Source organism: Otolemur garnettii, unplaced genomic scaffold (assembly GCF_000181295.1).
Source record: "Otolemur garnettii isolate 467f Iridium unplaced genomic scaffold, OtoGar3 scaffold00007, whole genome shotgun sequence".
Taxonomy (NCBI): Eukaryota; Metazoa; Chordata; class Mammalia; order Primates; family Galagidae; genus Otolemur; species Otolemur garnettii.
Genome location: NW_003852402.1, coordinates 8,777,093 through 8,792,498, shown reverse-complemented (window position 1 = coordinate 8,792,498; position 15,406 = coordinate 8,777,093). Strand labels below are relative to the sequence as shown.

Sequence of the window (15,406 nt, the reverse complement as noted above, 5' to 3'; positions counted from 1 at the left end):
AAATTGAACTTTGAGTCTTCCAATTATTTTAGTTTGCTCAATTTCAGCATGGTGGTTCTGGGAGTGCCCTAGTGAACAAGGCCTAGTTCTCAGGTGAGAAGCTAGATATGGGACAAGCTTTCAGTGAGAAACTAGGCATTGTACTTGGGCCTTTTAGCAGTATCATTTCTGGGGCTTAAAAAAATAGATGCTCAAGGGTAACCTCAGGGAGATTTAGGAAATTCAGAATCAGTGTGTTTGGGTCAAGGCCTGGACAGCTATGTGTGTCTGTGTGTGTTGACACCTCTGCAGTGATTATATTGAACAGCCTGTTTGAGATCCCATGGTGGACTGGGAGCCAGGCACAGACAGGCAGGGGTGATGAACTAGGGTGCAGGAGGCAGACACAAGAGGAGCACCTGCCAAACCTGGAGTGGATCATCCGAAGGAAGACTTCCTGGAGGTGGTAACTCCTCAGCCAGGATATAGAGAATCATTAGAGAAAAAGGAGGAGGGTGTGGAGTGAGCTGCAAGCACTTGGGACTGACAGGGAAGGATGTGGCAGGGGAGATGGGAGAGGATTCCAGGGCAGAGCGAGGAATGGGTGGAAGCCCTGGGCCAGGGTGAGGGACTGAGACTAGCTTGTAAGTTGGAGATTCTGAAGGCCAGGTCCATAGCCACCTGCATGCGAATCATTTACAGGGAGCTGCCTACCATGCAGATATCCCGGGCCCCACGCAAGTCAGACATTCTGAGGCTGGGGCCTGCATTTTTAACCAGTGCCCAAAGGCTTCTTTTGTACTGTGCAGTCAGACCCACTTTAGTGGAAAATGGGGCCACCAAAGAGTAAGAGTTTGCTTCGTTTGTGTTTGTTTCACTGGTGTTTTGTAGCTTGGCTCCCTCATGGAAACCATTGCCAACTCTTACATTTGGGAACGCTGTAGTCTTTTTCAGGTTTCCTAGGGAACCAGTTTTTGGACTAGTCATAAAAACAGCAAGCAGCAGCCACTGTAGCTCAGTGGGTAGGGTTCCAGCTATATACACTGAGGCTGGCAGGTTCGAACCTGGCCTGGACCAGCTAATGACAATGACATCGGGAAAAAAAAAAAAACATAGCCATAGCCAGGTGTTGTGACAGGCACCTGTAGTCCCAGCTACTTGGGAGACTGAGGCAAGAGAATCACCTAAGCCCAAGAGTTTGAGGTTGCTGTGAGCTGTGATGCCATGGGACTCTACCAAGGGCAATAGCTTGAGACTCTGTCTCAAAACAACAAAAAAAACCCAGCAAGCCCTCTGCAGGTGTCCCTTCATACAAGCATCATTTTTTTCTAGAAGGAAATGAAACCCTCTGTGGGGTTCCAGGTCTCCTAGGTTTTTGTTGAAGAAGGAGGTGAGGTGGGGTTTGCCCTTGGGAAGAGGTGGTGCCTGATGGTCTCTGGTATCCTTCCCCCAGGAGCAGCAGCCAAGCTGGACAGATGACCTGCCGCTCTGCCACCTCTCTGGAGTTGGCTCAGCCTCCAACCGTAGCTACTCTGCTGATGGCAAGGGCACCGAGACCCACCCGCCAGAGGACAACTGGCTCAAGTTCAGGTGCGCATCCCAGCATCACTCTCCTGGGCATAGGAAGTTGGTTTGCAAGCAAGGAAAGGCACTCATTTTGCTGCTGTCTTGTATGGGGATGAGATGTGACCTGCGGGAGATGGCCTCACTGCTGTCTCTTCCACAGCTAAACTTCAGACCAGTTAGGGTCCACTATAGTGGGAGGATGGGAGGCATCCAGAAGATTGTAGAGTGAAGCAGGGTGACCAGGTGGGCACATAAAGTCACAGTTGCTGAATCTGCAGTCTCCCTACCTCCTCTCCTTCCACCTCTTTGAGCCTCTGTCTTAGGTCTCCTGCCCTTTCTATCTGCCAGGAGTGAGAATAACTGCTTTCTGTATGGGGTCTTCAACGGCTACGATGGCAACCGGGTGACCAACTTTGTGGCCCAGCGTCTCTCTGCAGAGCTTCTGCTGGGCCAGCTCAACACTGAGCACACTGAGGCTGATGTGCGGCGTGTGCTGCTGCAGGTAACGGTGCTGCAGATGACAGGGACCTGGCCAAATTGTGTCCTCCACCCCCATTCTCCTGGAACTTGGTCCCTGCAACTATTCAGTGTTGCCAAGGGTGATCTGAAGACCCTATTGGCTTCTTCTCTCCTGCTGGCTTCTTCACCCCTTCAGAGGAGTAGCTCTGGGAGCAGCTTCCAGAGCCAGGGGTTGCCCTTCCTTGGTCTAGGCCCTGGGGGCAGGCAATAGGCCTCTGTGCTACCATGCCAGTGATTCTCAGCAGATCCCACACTAGGGTAAGGTGTCGGTGTCACCAGTGTCCAGAGGCCATTAGGATTTGACAGCAGCCTCCCTGGAAGAAGTAGTTATCATAAGAGCTGTCATTGATCTGGCAGTTTCTCTTAGCAGGGTACTGTGCAGAGGATGGATTGCCTTTTCCCTCAGACCAATACTTACCTCCATCCCATAGATAAGGAAGCTGAGGTGGCAGAGGTGGGGTTGACATCAGGTGGTCTGTTCTTGTGCTTGTGGCCTCTGGGTGGTCTTCTGCCTCTGATCCCTCTGCATGCCATCTGTGCAGTGTGCCCCTGGCTGAGGGTTTTATCAAAGACCTTGGTCTGCAGGAAGAAGCAGGTGCTTTGTAGTGCCGGGTGAGAGGCAGAAGTGCTGTGTGTAAAGCCCCCATCACAGGAGGACCTGCAGCAAATACACTGAATTCATTGCTGTCCTATTAATAGCATTTTTGCAGCAGGTGACATTGGTGTTTTGATCAAGCCTTTGCCCTGTCCCCTGCCCCCTAGGCTTTCGATGTGGTGGAGAGGAGCTTCCTGGAGTCCATTGATGATGCCCTGGCTGAGAAGGCGAGCCTCCAGTCCCAGCTGCCAGAGGTGACACCCCAGTCCACATCCCAGGAGAAGCAAGTCAAGGCCTGCTTTTGCTCTTGCTGCCTTGTCACTTTCAGGCCATTGACATAATTAGGCTAGAGCAGCAGGAGTTATGGGGGATGTTGGAGAGTGGCAATGTATTTCCCCTCGAGGGGCCTCCCTAGCCCTCTGTGCACAGCTTCACCCTGAGGCGCAGCACTGGGAGGACAGTGACAGGCATGAAGAAAGACCTTTCCAGAACCTGTGACTTGAATTGGTCCACAGGCTGCTCACTCACCTGCTCACATCACCTCCCCAGCCCTTGCAGAGCCAGCCTCTGAGTTCTCGTTCTCTGAGTTAGGTTGTCTCCTGTTCCTGGAGGAGCCCTGACCTGGAGCTGCAGCTGCAGCACAGGCTCAGCCTTGCTCGTGGGGGGTGTGAGATGGTCCTGAGGCCCCATGCTGCTCTGACTTATGATGATGGGTTCTAGGGTGTCCCTCAGCACCAGTTGTTACCTCAGTATCAGAAGATCCTTGAGAGACTTAAGGCGTTGGAGAGGGAGATTTCAGGCGGGGCCATGGCTGTTGTGGCGGTCCTTCTCAACAACAAGCTCTACGTCGCCAATGTTGGTGAGCTGCCCTTCTGTTGTGGGGAGTCTAGGGGGAGAGGAGGTCAGCTTCGAGGCCATTGCGTCATTTGGCCATGTGCTTTCCAGACAGACACCTAGATGCACCCAGAGCCTCTGAGGCTGCTGGGGTATGTTTCCTCATTCCACAGAAGTGCCTCAGCCACGGCTGGGAGGGAGAAAGGAGTTTCATGTGAGGCCTCTCACTGCCTGTGGCCCTGAGAGTCACATCCCTTCTCTGAGTGGCCTCACTGGCTGTGGAAGACCCAGTCAGCATTCCCATAAACAGCTGCAGGATTGGGGTGGGTGACAGGAACATCGGGATTTTCAGGCAAAGGACAGGAGGCAGAGAAAGCTACAGGGTGAGGGTTCCTACAGGAAGTCTGTAGTGGCCCCACCGTGAGGTCCCTCCCACTCTTGCTCTTTTCCTTAGTTTCAGTGTGGGAAAACTTCTAAAATACAAAATAATGGAGTATTATTTAATGAACTTTGCTCACCTCATAGCCAATCTTGCTTCATCTGTAGCCCTTTGTCCCCACGTTATTTTGAAGCAAACCCAGATATTGTCATGTTATCTGTAAGTATTTCAGTATATACCTCTAGAGAAAAGGTATTTTTTATTAAAATCATAATCCTATGATTACGCTATAAAAGTTTAACCTAATGCCTTAATATGGTAACTCTCCTCAGTGTTCTAAGCCTGTTTTGCTTTTTTGACATCTTTCTTTGTGTGAGATGCCTGCCTTTTCTCTCTGTCTTTTCACTGTGTCCTATTTTTCCTTGTGCTTGGTCTTTGCTTAGCTGCTCAAATTCTGCTGCAGGTACGAACCGTGCTCTCTTATGCAAATCCACAGTGGATGGGCTGCAGGTAACACAGCTAAATGTGGACCACACCACAGAGAATGAGGATGAACTCTTCCGCCTTTCACAGCTAGGTGAGTGGGGAGAATGCGAGGTTGGGAGGGGTCACTGGGAGCAGGGCCTGACCCCTGTGGGCTTTCCCTAGGCTTTTGTTGGCTAGGTAGACAGGGTCTTGTAGCAGAGGGACTGTGATCTTGGGCTCTGGAACTAGCCTGTCTGGGTTGGATCCGGGCTCTGTTGCTTGCTACTTGGTGACCGGAACTTACTGAAGTTTTTTGTGCCTCAGTTTCTTCATCCGTATAAGGTGGATACTAATAACTCAAGGTGGTGAGGCCCCAAAGAGTTGATTCCTGTAAAATGCTTCCTAAAGTACTTGGCACATAGTCAGGACTCATTATTACTGGTGGAGGCTAAGAAAGGCCCAAAAAGTCCTTTAATTCCAGCTGCCACAGTAGCCACTCCCTCCCTTTAAGGGGCCCATAGAGCAGAGGGCAGCTTGCTGCTCAGTGCTCGGCAGACCAAGGGTGGTGCTGGGCACTGCTAGAGTGCCCACCAAGAGCTCTGGGCAGGGGGTGGTGTTCTGATGGGGATGGGGACTGGGTACGCTGCTCTTCAGGTGCCCCGGTGTTGTCTTCACATCCTCTTCAGTAGGTCTTCATTGCCTGACTTTCACAAACATCTCCCTGTCCCCTTCCTTTTGTTCTTTGTAAATAAGAAATGGGATTGTTCCTTCCTCCTCTGACAGGTTTGGACACAGGAAAGATCAAGCAAATAGGGATCATCTGTGGGCAGGAGAGCACCAGGCGCATTGGGGACTATAAGGTCAAATATGGCTACACGGACATTGACCTGCTCAGGTAGGTGCCAGCTGCCCCCCACGCCCCATCGTTTGTAAGACCAGAGGCCTGGGGCAGAAGCAGATTTTAGGCTCCAGGGCAGAGGTGGTGTTGAAGGAGTTCAGAGCCGAAAGAGACTCTTCCTCCCAGAGAGGTTGGTATGGGGCAGGCCCTGGACCTAGCAGGCCAGGAATTGGGGTCCTGTCAAGCCAGGCTGGCAAGGGTCAGGTTGGGGCCCTGGGGAAAGCCAAGGGTAGCAGCCAGTGCCACAGGGCCTGACAAGAGAATCCAGAATTGGCATGAAGTGCCTGGCATGGACAAAGACCAGCAGACCAGAGGCCTGTTGGTCAGTGTTGTCCATGGCTGGGGCCAGGGCAGAGGTATGAGCACCCTCAGGACACCCACAGATCCCCCACACCGTGCCCATGTCCTGCCCCTCCCTCTTTTGTTTTCTTCCCTACCCTCTGTTGACATGTGAAGTAAGGGTTATTTTCTTTTTAAAAAAAAATCTTGAGGTGGCCCAGTGTGGTGGCTCACACCTATAATCCAGCCCTCTGGGAGGCCAGGGCGGTAGATTGCTGAGCTTACAGGTTTGAGACCAGCCTGACCAAGAGCGAGACCCCATCTCTAAAAATGGCTGGGCGTTGTGGCGGGCACCTGTAGTCCCAGCTACTTGGGAGGCTGAGACAAGAGAATCACTTGAGCCTAAGAGTTGGAGATTGCTGTGTGCTGTGATGCCATTGCACTCTACCGAGACTGACAAAGCGAGACTCTGTCTCAAAAAAAAAAAGCCTCAAGGTATGACTGACAAAAACTGCACACATATTTAATACATACGACTTGATGAATTGGGGTAAGTTCATAGGCACCTTGCTGTTGTTGGCGCCCATCCCTGGCTGGGTTTGGTAGATTATGCCTGTAATCCCAGCATTTTGAAAGGCTGTGATGAAAGCATTGCTCGAAGGCAGGAGTTCAAGACCAGCCTGAGCAACAGAGCCAGACCCTATCTCTAAAAATCTTTTAGAAATTAGCTTTGTGTGGTAGCGAGCACCTATAGTCCTAGGCACTAGGGAGGGTGAGACAGGAGGAGTGCTTGAGCCCAGAAGTTCAAGGCTGAAGTGAGCTATGATCATGCTATTGCACTCTAGCCTGGACGACAAGAGTTGAGGCCCTGTCTCTAAAAAAAAGATAAAAAAACAAAAGATGCTTTTATCCTTCCATTCCTGCCTACCTTCTATCAGGCGACATCATTCTTTTTAACTGCCGGTAGGATTCCAGCTACTACTGATGTTTCCAGACTTTACTCTTACACATATTGGATCTTTTTGACATTTATGACTCTGATACCATATCAGTAGAAAATGATCCCTGTGCATGTAGAGTATATTTGGGGTCTTAGTTGGCTTGGACACCTGTCTCAGAGGAGCCCAAGTGATAGCAAGAGAAGTGGTCTTTTAAAAGATAACCTCTCCCTCATCGCTTCTCGGCCTTTTGGCTAAGATCGAGTGTAAAAGGTAACCTCTCTCTCCTGTTGGCCCATGCCCTACCTTGCCACCATCACCCAGGATCTGTGGATAAGAGATACAAAACCACCAGAATCAGGCTTTCTTTCTTTCTTTTTTTTTGAGACAGAGCCTCAAGCTGTCCCCCCTGGGTAGAGTGCTATGGCATCACAGCTCACAGCAACCTCCAACTCCTGGGCTCAAGCAAGTCTCCTGCCTCCGCCTCCCAAGTAGCTAGGATCACAGGCACCCGCTGCAACGCTCAGCTATTTTTTGGTTGCAGCCATCATTGTTGTTTGGCAGGCCTGGGCTGGATTCAAACCCGCCACCTTAGGTGTATATGGCTGGCACCTTAGCCACTTGAGCCACAGGCACCAAGCCAGAATCAGGCTTTCATGACCTTAGTCACCTGCCAATTTTTCTGGCTCGTCTCAGCTTTATTTTAGTAGGTATTATAAGAAGTTGGGTATGTTTTCTGATTTTCTTTTTCTTCTATTTCTTTTCCTCCTGTCAGGTTGTGTATTATATTTTATATTCTGGGTATAGATTCTTCCCCTCAATAGAATCAGCATCCACCTGGGGCCATTCCCAACAAAGCTCTTCCCTTCAATCTCTCCTCATAGTGCTGCCAAGTCCAAACCAATCATTGCAGAGCCAGAAATCCACGGTGCACAACCACTGGATGGGGTTACTGGCTTCCTGGTGCTGATGTCTGAAGGGCTGTACAAAGCCCTGGAAGCAGCCCACGGGCCTGGGCAGGCCAACCAGGTGAGCTGGGCCTAGGTGAGCCAGGGGCTGCAAAGCATGGCTGACCTGCAGGCCACCCAGAGCTCTGATTCCTAAATTCTATCTCTGGGTTCAAAGCTAAGTGGGGTGGCTCACTTCTGTAATCCCACTCTTTGGGAGGCCAAGGCAGGAGGCTAAGAATTTGAGACAAGCCTGGGCAATACAGTGAGGCCCCATCTCTACCAAAAATAACTCTGAAAGAAGGAAAAGCCCAGAGTTCTGAAAACACCCAATTAGCCTAAAGCTTTGCTCATTCTAGACTTGAAGCAATGTCATCCCCAGGGTCTAAGCAAGGCCTACAGGGAAGAAGGTTTCCATGGGCACACTATTGCTCTGGGACCCCCAGGAAGGGGCCTGGCCCAGGAGGAAAGCCCAGAAAAGGGTGTGGCCTGCTGCAGAGAGCACTGCCAGGGGCTAGTCCTGTACTCCATCACTTCTTGCCTGGGGCTTTGCTCCAGAGTGTCAGAGTGTGTGTACCACACTGAGTGTCAGATGACAAGTGGTACCGTCCTGACTCCACAGTGGTGATGGTGACATCTACCTTGGTGGGAGTGTGGTAGGGTCAGGTGTGCTAAACATAGGTCCTCAGCCTGTGAGAGTTGCTTATTTTTCCTACACCTGAGAGTATACACAGCAGGCAATTGTCACCAAAGTGTGACCTGGGGACAGTCACTGTAGGGATGGTTTTGAGTAGGGAAGCTGCCTTTATCTAACCTTGGATTGCAAGGTTGCTAAGATAAGTTCAGATTATGTTCTTTCTTCTGCCTGTGCTTCTTAGAGGAAGATAACCTTTTCTCTTTTGTCCTTTTAAATGAAAAACCATGAAGAAAAAGTTCTAAGTGCTTACCTATGCCCTGATCCCATGTTGGGTTTTTCACGTGTTTATTTTATCATCCCTTCTAGCAGCCTTGTAACACTTAACACAGGGGGTTCAGGAGCTTATTCCCATGTAGGTTGGGATCTCGGGGCCTTTGGGGTTCAGAGGTGACATAGTTGGTTAGTGATAGACCTGAGCCCCTTCCCCACATCCAGGTCATTTTCTCTCAGCTGCACCTGGCCTCCTTCCTCTAAGAGACTAGACCAACCATCATGTAGACTCAGAGGATGGTCTGAGATTTTTGTCAGTGTGATTTTTTTTTTTCTCTTTTGATCTTCATGGTAGAATTATCCAGTGGCTTCTACTAAGTTCTAGAACACAGATAGTCCCTAACTTATAATGGTTCAACTTAGGATTTTTCAACTTTGTGATGGTGTGAAAGTGGTGTGCATTCAGTAGAGACCGTACTTTAAGTGCCCATCAACCTGAGGCACAAAAACCCATTCTGTTTTTTACTTATGGTCCTATATTCAGCACACTACATGAGATATTCAGTACTTCATTATAAAATAGGTTTTGTGTCAGTTGTGTTAGTCGTGAGCCACTATGAGCTAACATCCATGTTCTGAGTATAGGCTAGGCTGAGCTGTGGTGTTCAGTGGCCGAGGTGTATTAAATGCACTTTCAACTTAAGTTGTTTGCAACTTATGATGGGTTTATTAAGATATAGCCCCATCCTAAGTCAAGGAACATCTTTACCCTAGACAATGACTGCTCTGAGAGCAAGGACCATGTCTTCATCCTGTACCCCCAGAATGAATTCCTTCTAAAATGCCTGACATATTATAGCCTACGATAGTAAAACCTAATAATGCCAGTGTGGTCCCAGAGTGCTCAGACATCCATTATGCTGTTTAATCCCCATAGTAACTAAGCGAAGTGGATGATATCCCCATTTTCAAAGCCAATAATTGGAGAGATTGCAAGATGTTACATCTTTTCTAATGAAAAATTTCTAGAAAGATTATCCTGAATACCTTGAAAAACTCAGATTTCAAGTTTGGCTGGCTGGGACTTCCTCTTCCACCTCCTAGGCCAGTGATCCTTGAGTCTCCTGATTGAGGGCTCTGGGGCCAGAGTCCCAGGCTACCCCTTGTTCCTCACCAGGTTCTTATTCTCCTTTCCTCAGGAGATCGCTGCCATGATTGACACAGAGTTTGCCAAGCAGACCTCCCTGGATGCAGTGGCCCAGGCTGTGGTCGACCGGGTGAGGCGCATCCATGGAGACACCTTTGCCAGTGGTGGGGAGCGTGCCAAGTTCTGCCCACGGCATGAAGACATGACCCTGCTGGTGAGGAACTTTGGCTACCCACTGGGTGAAATGAGCCAGCCCACACCAACCCCAGCCCCAGGTAGGTGTGCCGTGCAGACAGGCAGAGCCTAAGGATGCCATCGGGGGCTGCAGCTGGGTGCAGAGTGGCTGAGGTAGTGGCCTTGCTGCCTGGCATGGAGGTAGAGCCGGAGGCCTGGCTTTGAGTGCTTATAATCCAGGCACTCTAACTTTCAACCTTTCTGATCTGGGTATTGATCTTTGCCTTTTGTCTGTAAAGTGAGGATAAAACTACCTATCTCGTTTTCCTTTTAAAGACCTGAATGCATAAGCAAGCAATTTGCAGAGCCACAAGGCCACCAGTTGGGAGCCTACTATGTGCCAGGTGCATTAGCTGTGTTATTTTCTCTAGTCCTCATTAGCAACCCCAAGACAGGCGGCACCCCCTTTTCCAGAAGAGGAAACTGAGAATCAAGAAACAAGAGGCCTAGCTGAAGTTGGGCATGTGAACAGATGGTCGGGCCCAAAGCCTGGTTCTGCCTTTGGACACAGTTGGGGAGTAGGGGGTGATACTTTTCTTTCTTTCTTTCTTTCTTTTGGGCAGTTTTTGGCTGGGGGCTGGGTTTGAACTCACCACCTCCGGCATAAGGGGCTGGCGCCCTACTCCTTTGAGGCACAGGCACCGCCCTCTGTCTCCCCCCCGCCCCAGACAGATGTCACCCTTGGTAGAGTGCTATGGTGTCAGAGGTCACAGCAACCTCAAACTCTCGGGCTTAAGCGATTCTCTTGCCTCAGCCTCCCAAGTAGCAGAGACTACAGGCACCCGCCACAATGCCCGGCTATTTTTTTGTTACAGTTGTCATTGTTGTTTAGCAGGCCTGGGCCAGGTTCGAACCCACCAGCCCCAGTCTGTGTGGCCGCTGCCTAACCACTGAGCTACAGGCTCTGAGCCAATACTTTACTTTCTACTTTTTATTTTTTGTTCACTGTACAACTCACACACAGATTTTCTGCTGTTTTAATTCTTAAACCAAGTTGCTTGGTAAAAATGGTGACTATTCTTTGTTGTGCTCCCTCCAGAGCTGCTCAGTGTTAGGACCTTCAGTTCCTGAGGCTGCTGTTCTTTTCCTTTTCCTTTTTAAACAAGCAAACCTTAGAGCCCAAGCATCCCCAGATGGGTTTGTTCTCCCATGGACACCGGGGTTACTGGAGTTTCTCTGGCCTGTTGTTACTGCAACCATATTTTTGTTGGGTCAACCTCAACTAGGAGCAAACTTATCCTCTGGATTAAAGCATCCGTGGGAAGCTGGGCAGTAACCCTTTCATTGAGGTGACTTGAGCACTGATTCTGTTCCTGTTCTGGGCAATAGTAGGCTTTCCTGCTGAAAGGGGGTCTTGGCTTGGCTGGTAGAATCTCTGCCAAGGATCACTCCTCTTGAGCTGTCTGAAGGGACAAGGGGTCACACTAGAGCTTTAGGGACCCCTGCAGGGATAGGCATGATCACTACCCATGTTCTCAGCCCTCAGACACCACCCCTGTCCGGACTGAAGCAGCTGTGCTCCTGGTAGCTCGGCTTCCTCTCTCAGCCACTGCCTGTGCCCACTGCTGTCTTCCTCCCCAAACCGCAGGGGGACGTGTCTACCCCGTGTCCGTGCCTTACTCAAGCGCCCAGAGCACCAGCAAGACCAGTGTGACCCTCTCTCTCGTCATGCCCTCCCAGAGCCAGATGGTTAATGGGGCTCCCAGTGCCCCCACCTTGGATGAAGCCACCCCTACCCTCACCAAGTAAGTCTCCACTCCACTCTCACCCCATGTTGTGTCCTGGGATCAGCCCTGGGGTACCTGAACAGAAATGGCCATGGAGCCAAGTCCTGAATAATCATGGGGGAGATGCCCTGGGGTGTGTGTCTCCCGATCCCCCAACTCCATTTCAGTGAGGGTGGCCTCCCTAAAAGCAGAGGCAGGAAGGCTCAGCCCTATTGATTCTGAAGCTGTTACATCTGGGCCTGGGATGGGCTAGAGGCTTGGGGACAGGGTGGGGATAAGTGGGGTGTCTAGACAGGCAGATGATGGTGACAACCTACTGTTTCTATTTACTCATAGGCCCCATAGCTAGTTTTTATTCAATGGGAAGTTCCTCTTGTTCTTTTCTCCCATTGGGAGTGTGTGATGTAGGGTGACCTTCCTGTGATATCTGTGCTTGGGGGACATAATGTTTGGCCTGTACTGTCTTGTCCTATGCTCTCTGACTAGAATATTTTATTTTAGTTTTGAAGTGAGTTTAAGGCCTGGGTAGGGGTAGGGGAGAGATGGGGCATAGCTTGAGGGGTGTGGGCAGAACTCCCCCCTACAGACCTGCCTGACAGGTCTGGAGTCTCACCCACCCCTTCACTTCTGTGGAATGCACAGCCCCCACCCCCCACACCAGGGGACCAGGATCTGGTTTCCACATTCCAGCCTTGCATGGAATAATAGAGATGCCACACCCAGCCCACACTAGGACGGTGAGGATGGAGCTGAGCAGGATGTGGCTAATTAGAAGGACCCTGGGGAGGAGTGGCCCTGTTTGCCTCTGCTTTTCCAGTGGCCTTCCTCTCTCCCTGCCCTTGTATTGTTGCTGCTAACAACGCAGCGGCCCATGGCCTGGAAGGGCCTGCCAGGCAGCCAAGCAAGCTCAGTGGGCATCTTGGGGGCAGGAGGGGGTGGTGGCCTCTCCACCACCCTGCCAGGCTGCCCAAAGGAAGCCTCCAGCTGTGTCCACAAAGCAGAATGTGACCGTTGTGGCCCCAGACAAGTTCCTTGTCCTCTCCCTGTAACCCCTGCCCCCGTCAGCCTCTTCCCTCCCTCTGGCATCTGAGCAGTCAACAGTGTGGCCCTGCCATGAGCTGGCCAGGGCTGGTGCTGGGCAGCACTAACAGGCAGTTCCTGGCTGTTCCACTCTGTGTTCTGTGACAGCTTGCTGGGGCCTGTCCCCACTGGCCTGAGGGGGTAATCTTTCTTCCTGAGAGAAAATATCCTGCTGACCTGTGATGACTGCAGTGTGGGTCAGGACAGGCTGGGAGAGACTGGAATGAATGCTTGGTGGCTTGACGCCCAGCACACCTTCCTCTGGCCACAGAATGTTCCATGTCTGCACTGTCCACACAGTAGCCACTGACCACCTGTGGCTGTTAAGCATTTGAACCAAGTGTTCTATTTTTTCTATTTTATTTAACTTAAGCAGCCACATGCAGCTAGTGTTTTAAAAATGCATTTATCTTTTTTTTTGAGACAGAGCTGGAGCTGCTGCCCAGCTAATCAGTTGCCCAGGCTAGAATGCTATGGCATGATAGCTCACAGCAACTTCAATCTCCTAGGCTCTAGTGATCCTCCTGTCTTAGCTTCCCAAGTACCTGGGACTACAGATGCCTGCCACTATGCCTAGCTAGCTTTTTTATTTTTAGTAGAGATGGGGTCTTCCTTTTGCTCAAGCTGGTCTCAAACTCCTGAGCTCAGGCTGTCCACCCACCTCAACCTTCCAAAGTGCTAGGATTATCCACAGTGTCCAGCCACAGTCCAGCTCTTATGGTTGTCTTTCCCAGAAAGGTCTGCTGTCCAAGGGGCTAGTAGAGGCAGGGCTGTCCCCACGTGGGAGCCAAAGCCCCTTTGACCTAGCTGCCCCTGACTGACCTCCTCCTGTCATCCCACAGCCAGAGCCCAACCCTGACCCTGCAGTCCACCAACACGCACACCCAAAGCAGCAGCTCTAGCTCTGATGGAGGCCTCTTCCGCTCCCGGCCTGCCCACTCTCTCCCACCTGGTGAGGACGGCCGAGTTGAGCCCTATGTGGACTTTGCTGAATTTTATCGCCTCTGGAGTGTGGACCATGGCGAGCAGAGCATGATGACGGCATCATAACACAGCCAGGAAGTGCAGCCCAGGCAGTGCCTGGCATGGGGATGAGGGGTCCAGTGCTGGGGCAAGACAGGGGTTAGCCTCTTCTTGACATTTGCCTATGCCACAGTGGCCAGTGGGTACCCTGTCCCCAGCCTGCATCTGACTATCCCACAGCTCATGGGGCTATAGAGAGTGGGAACGCAGACTGGAGCCAAGTTCTGCACCTTGTCACTGCACAGGAGCCACTCCCTCCCAGCAGCCTCAGTGAGGACCATCATAGTTTCTGAGAACAGGGGACCCAAGCGAGGAGCTCTGGCCAGCCTGCAGGCCCCCACAAAGGGCTCTTTCTGCAGTGTGTGGCAGAATGGGAAGAAGTGGTGCCGTGAACCCCAAATGCCATGAGCCCAGCAGACACTGCTCTCAAGGCCTCCCACCACTACCTCCTCTGGAATAGCCCATGGCTGCTGCAAGTGCCCCTTGCCTCTAGGTGGTGGTTTCCTTCCTCCAGCCTCTGAGCCTGTGCTTCTAGATCCCGAGTGGAAACCCAGGTTGGTGTCCACACTTGTCCCTGGGCCCTATTCCTGGACCTGCCCTAGTTGTCAGCAGTGAGGGCCCAGGAAGACCAAGAGAGCTGGTGTAAGAGAAGCCTTGGTCCTGGAGCTGCCAAAGGAGAGTGGGCAGGGTGCCTGGGTTTCCCCAGGGGTGGGCATGCCCTGTCTGAGCTGCAGCAGTGGCTGCTCTTGTTAGGCCCTGAGTCAGGGTAAGCTGGCTCCTGCCTGAAGATTCCCATGCTGGTGCTGGGGAGGACCAGCAACAGGGGAGCCACTGAGGTGGACGGTCTTTTCCACAGCTGACAAGCCTCTGCTGGCTGCTGGAGCCTCCCTTGAAAGAAGAATGGAAAGTGGCTCCAAGAGAGAAGAAATTCGCTGAGACCCAGTGCTCTGGGAGGCCAAAAGCTTTAGGGATGGGCACTATTTCTGCCAACACACAGGGAAGGGTCAGGCTGGGCGAAGGCCTGAGTTAGAATATTTCACACATGTTGTCTGCCTTCAGGGACTGTGGTGCCACCAGGGCTGTGGGTTGGGATTGCCTCTCCTATATTCAGAGGAGGGAGCAGCCCAGAGTCTTGCACCTTGCACAAACCTGTGTCCATTTCGGCAGTATCCAGGGCCTCACTGGATTCTGCTGCCCCTCCTGGCCTCCCTCCCCCAGGAGGCCCTAGATGGAGCTCACCAGGGACTGGCTGGTGCTGCTGTGCAGCCCCCAGTGTGTGCAGTCTCTGGAAAGTTAAAGGCCTATCCCAAACCCCCTGCTGGCTCTGTGGCCCAGGAATCCACTTCCCTGCAGCCCAGTGCAATGCCAGGGTGAGGTGGGAATGCCACAGCATGCCTTGATGCCCCCTTTGCTCTGAGACCGTATCTGTCCTGCAGGTGAGTGGATTTAAAGTTAGTCACAGAGGCTTGGTAAGTAAGGGAATTCTCTTCCAAGAGTATCTGTATAATGCTGTTTCATCTGTGGAAACAGAACCACTTTCTTAATGCAATAGAGAAGGAATAAATGGTGGTATTACACGAAGTGTTGATGATGGTGTTGCTTCTGTCTTCTGTTACTCACAGCCTGGGTGATGGGTGCCTCTCTGCTCACTGCCCTAGAGGTTGGAGAGCTATAGGTAGCAGGGTGCTAGGTGTCAGGGCTGACTCCAGGCCACTGCGCTGCATTCCATGCTGTTGCCCTCACAGCACAGGGGAAAGCATGCCTCACCCCTGCTCCCCGCCCACCTAGGTCATGCCCATCTGAATGAGGTGACACAGCTTTGCCTGCCGCAAGCCATGTCCACCAGCTGTGGGCGGTGGCAGGGCTGTTGTGCTGCCCACCCCCATCTG

The 15,406-nt window shown here is 51.7% G+C and overlaps 1 protein-coding gene across 2 annotated transcripts in view; it reads left to right on the top strand.

Annotated features, from left to right (window-relative positions):
- The window catches only part of TAB1 (TGF-beta activated kinase 1 (MAP3K7) binding protein 1), a 26,702-nt gene extending 11,622 nt beyond the window's left edge, over window positions 1-15,080 (top strand). The window contains exons 2-12 of one of the 2 annotated variants that reach the window (XR_002771618.1): window positions 1,433-1,569; window positions 1,894-2,047; window positions 2,827-2,913; window positions 3,380-3,518; window positions 4,336-4,449; window positions 5,121-5,232; window positions 7,337-7,481; window positions 9,506-9,728; window positions 11,276-11,432; window positions 13,337-14,071; window positions 14,374-15,080. Coding sequence is in view for 1 of the 2 variants with exons in the window: in XM_023509191.1 (XP_023364959.1) it covers window positions 1,433-1,569; window positions 1,894-2,047; window positions 2,827-2,913; window positions 3,380-3,518; window positions 4,336-4,449; window positions 5,121-5,232; window positions 7,337-7,481; window positions 9,506-9,728; window positions 11,276-11,432; window positions 13,337-13,544 (1,476 nt within the window). In the remaining variant the exon portion in view is untranslated. Of the gene's footprint in view, window positions 1-1,432; window positions 1,570-1,893; window positions 2,048-2,826; window positions 2,914-3,379; window positions 3,519-4,335; window positions 4,450-5,120; window positions 5,233-7,336; window positions 7,482-9,505; window positions 9,729-11,275; window positions 11,433-13,336 lie in introns of both variants that reach the window. The other variant, XM_023509191.1, reaches the window with a different exon arrangement.
- The last annotated feature ends 326 nt before the right edge of the window (window positions 15,081-15,406 follow it).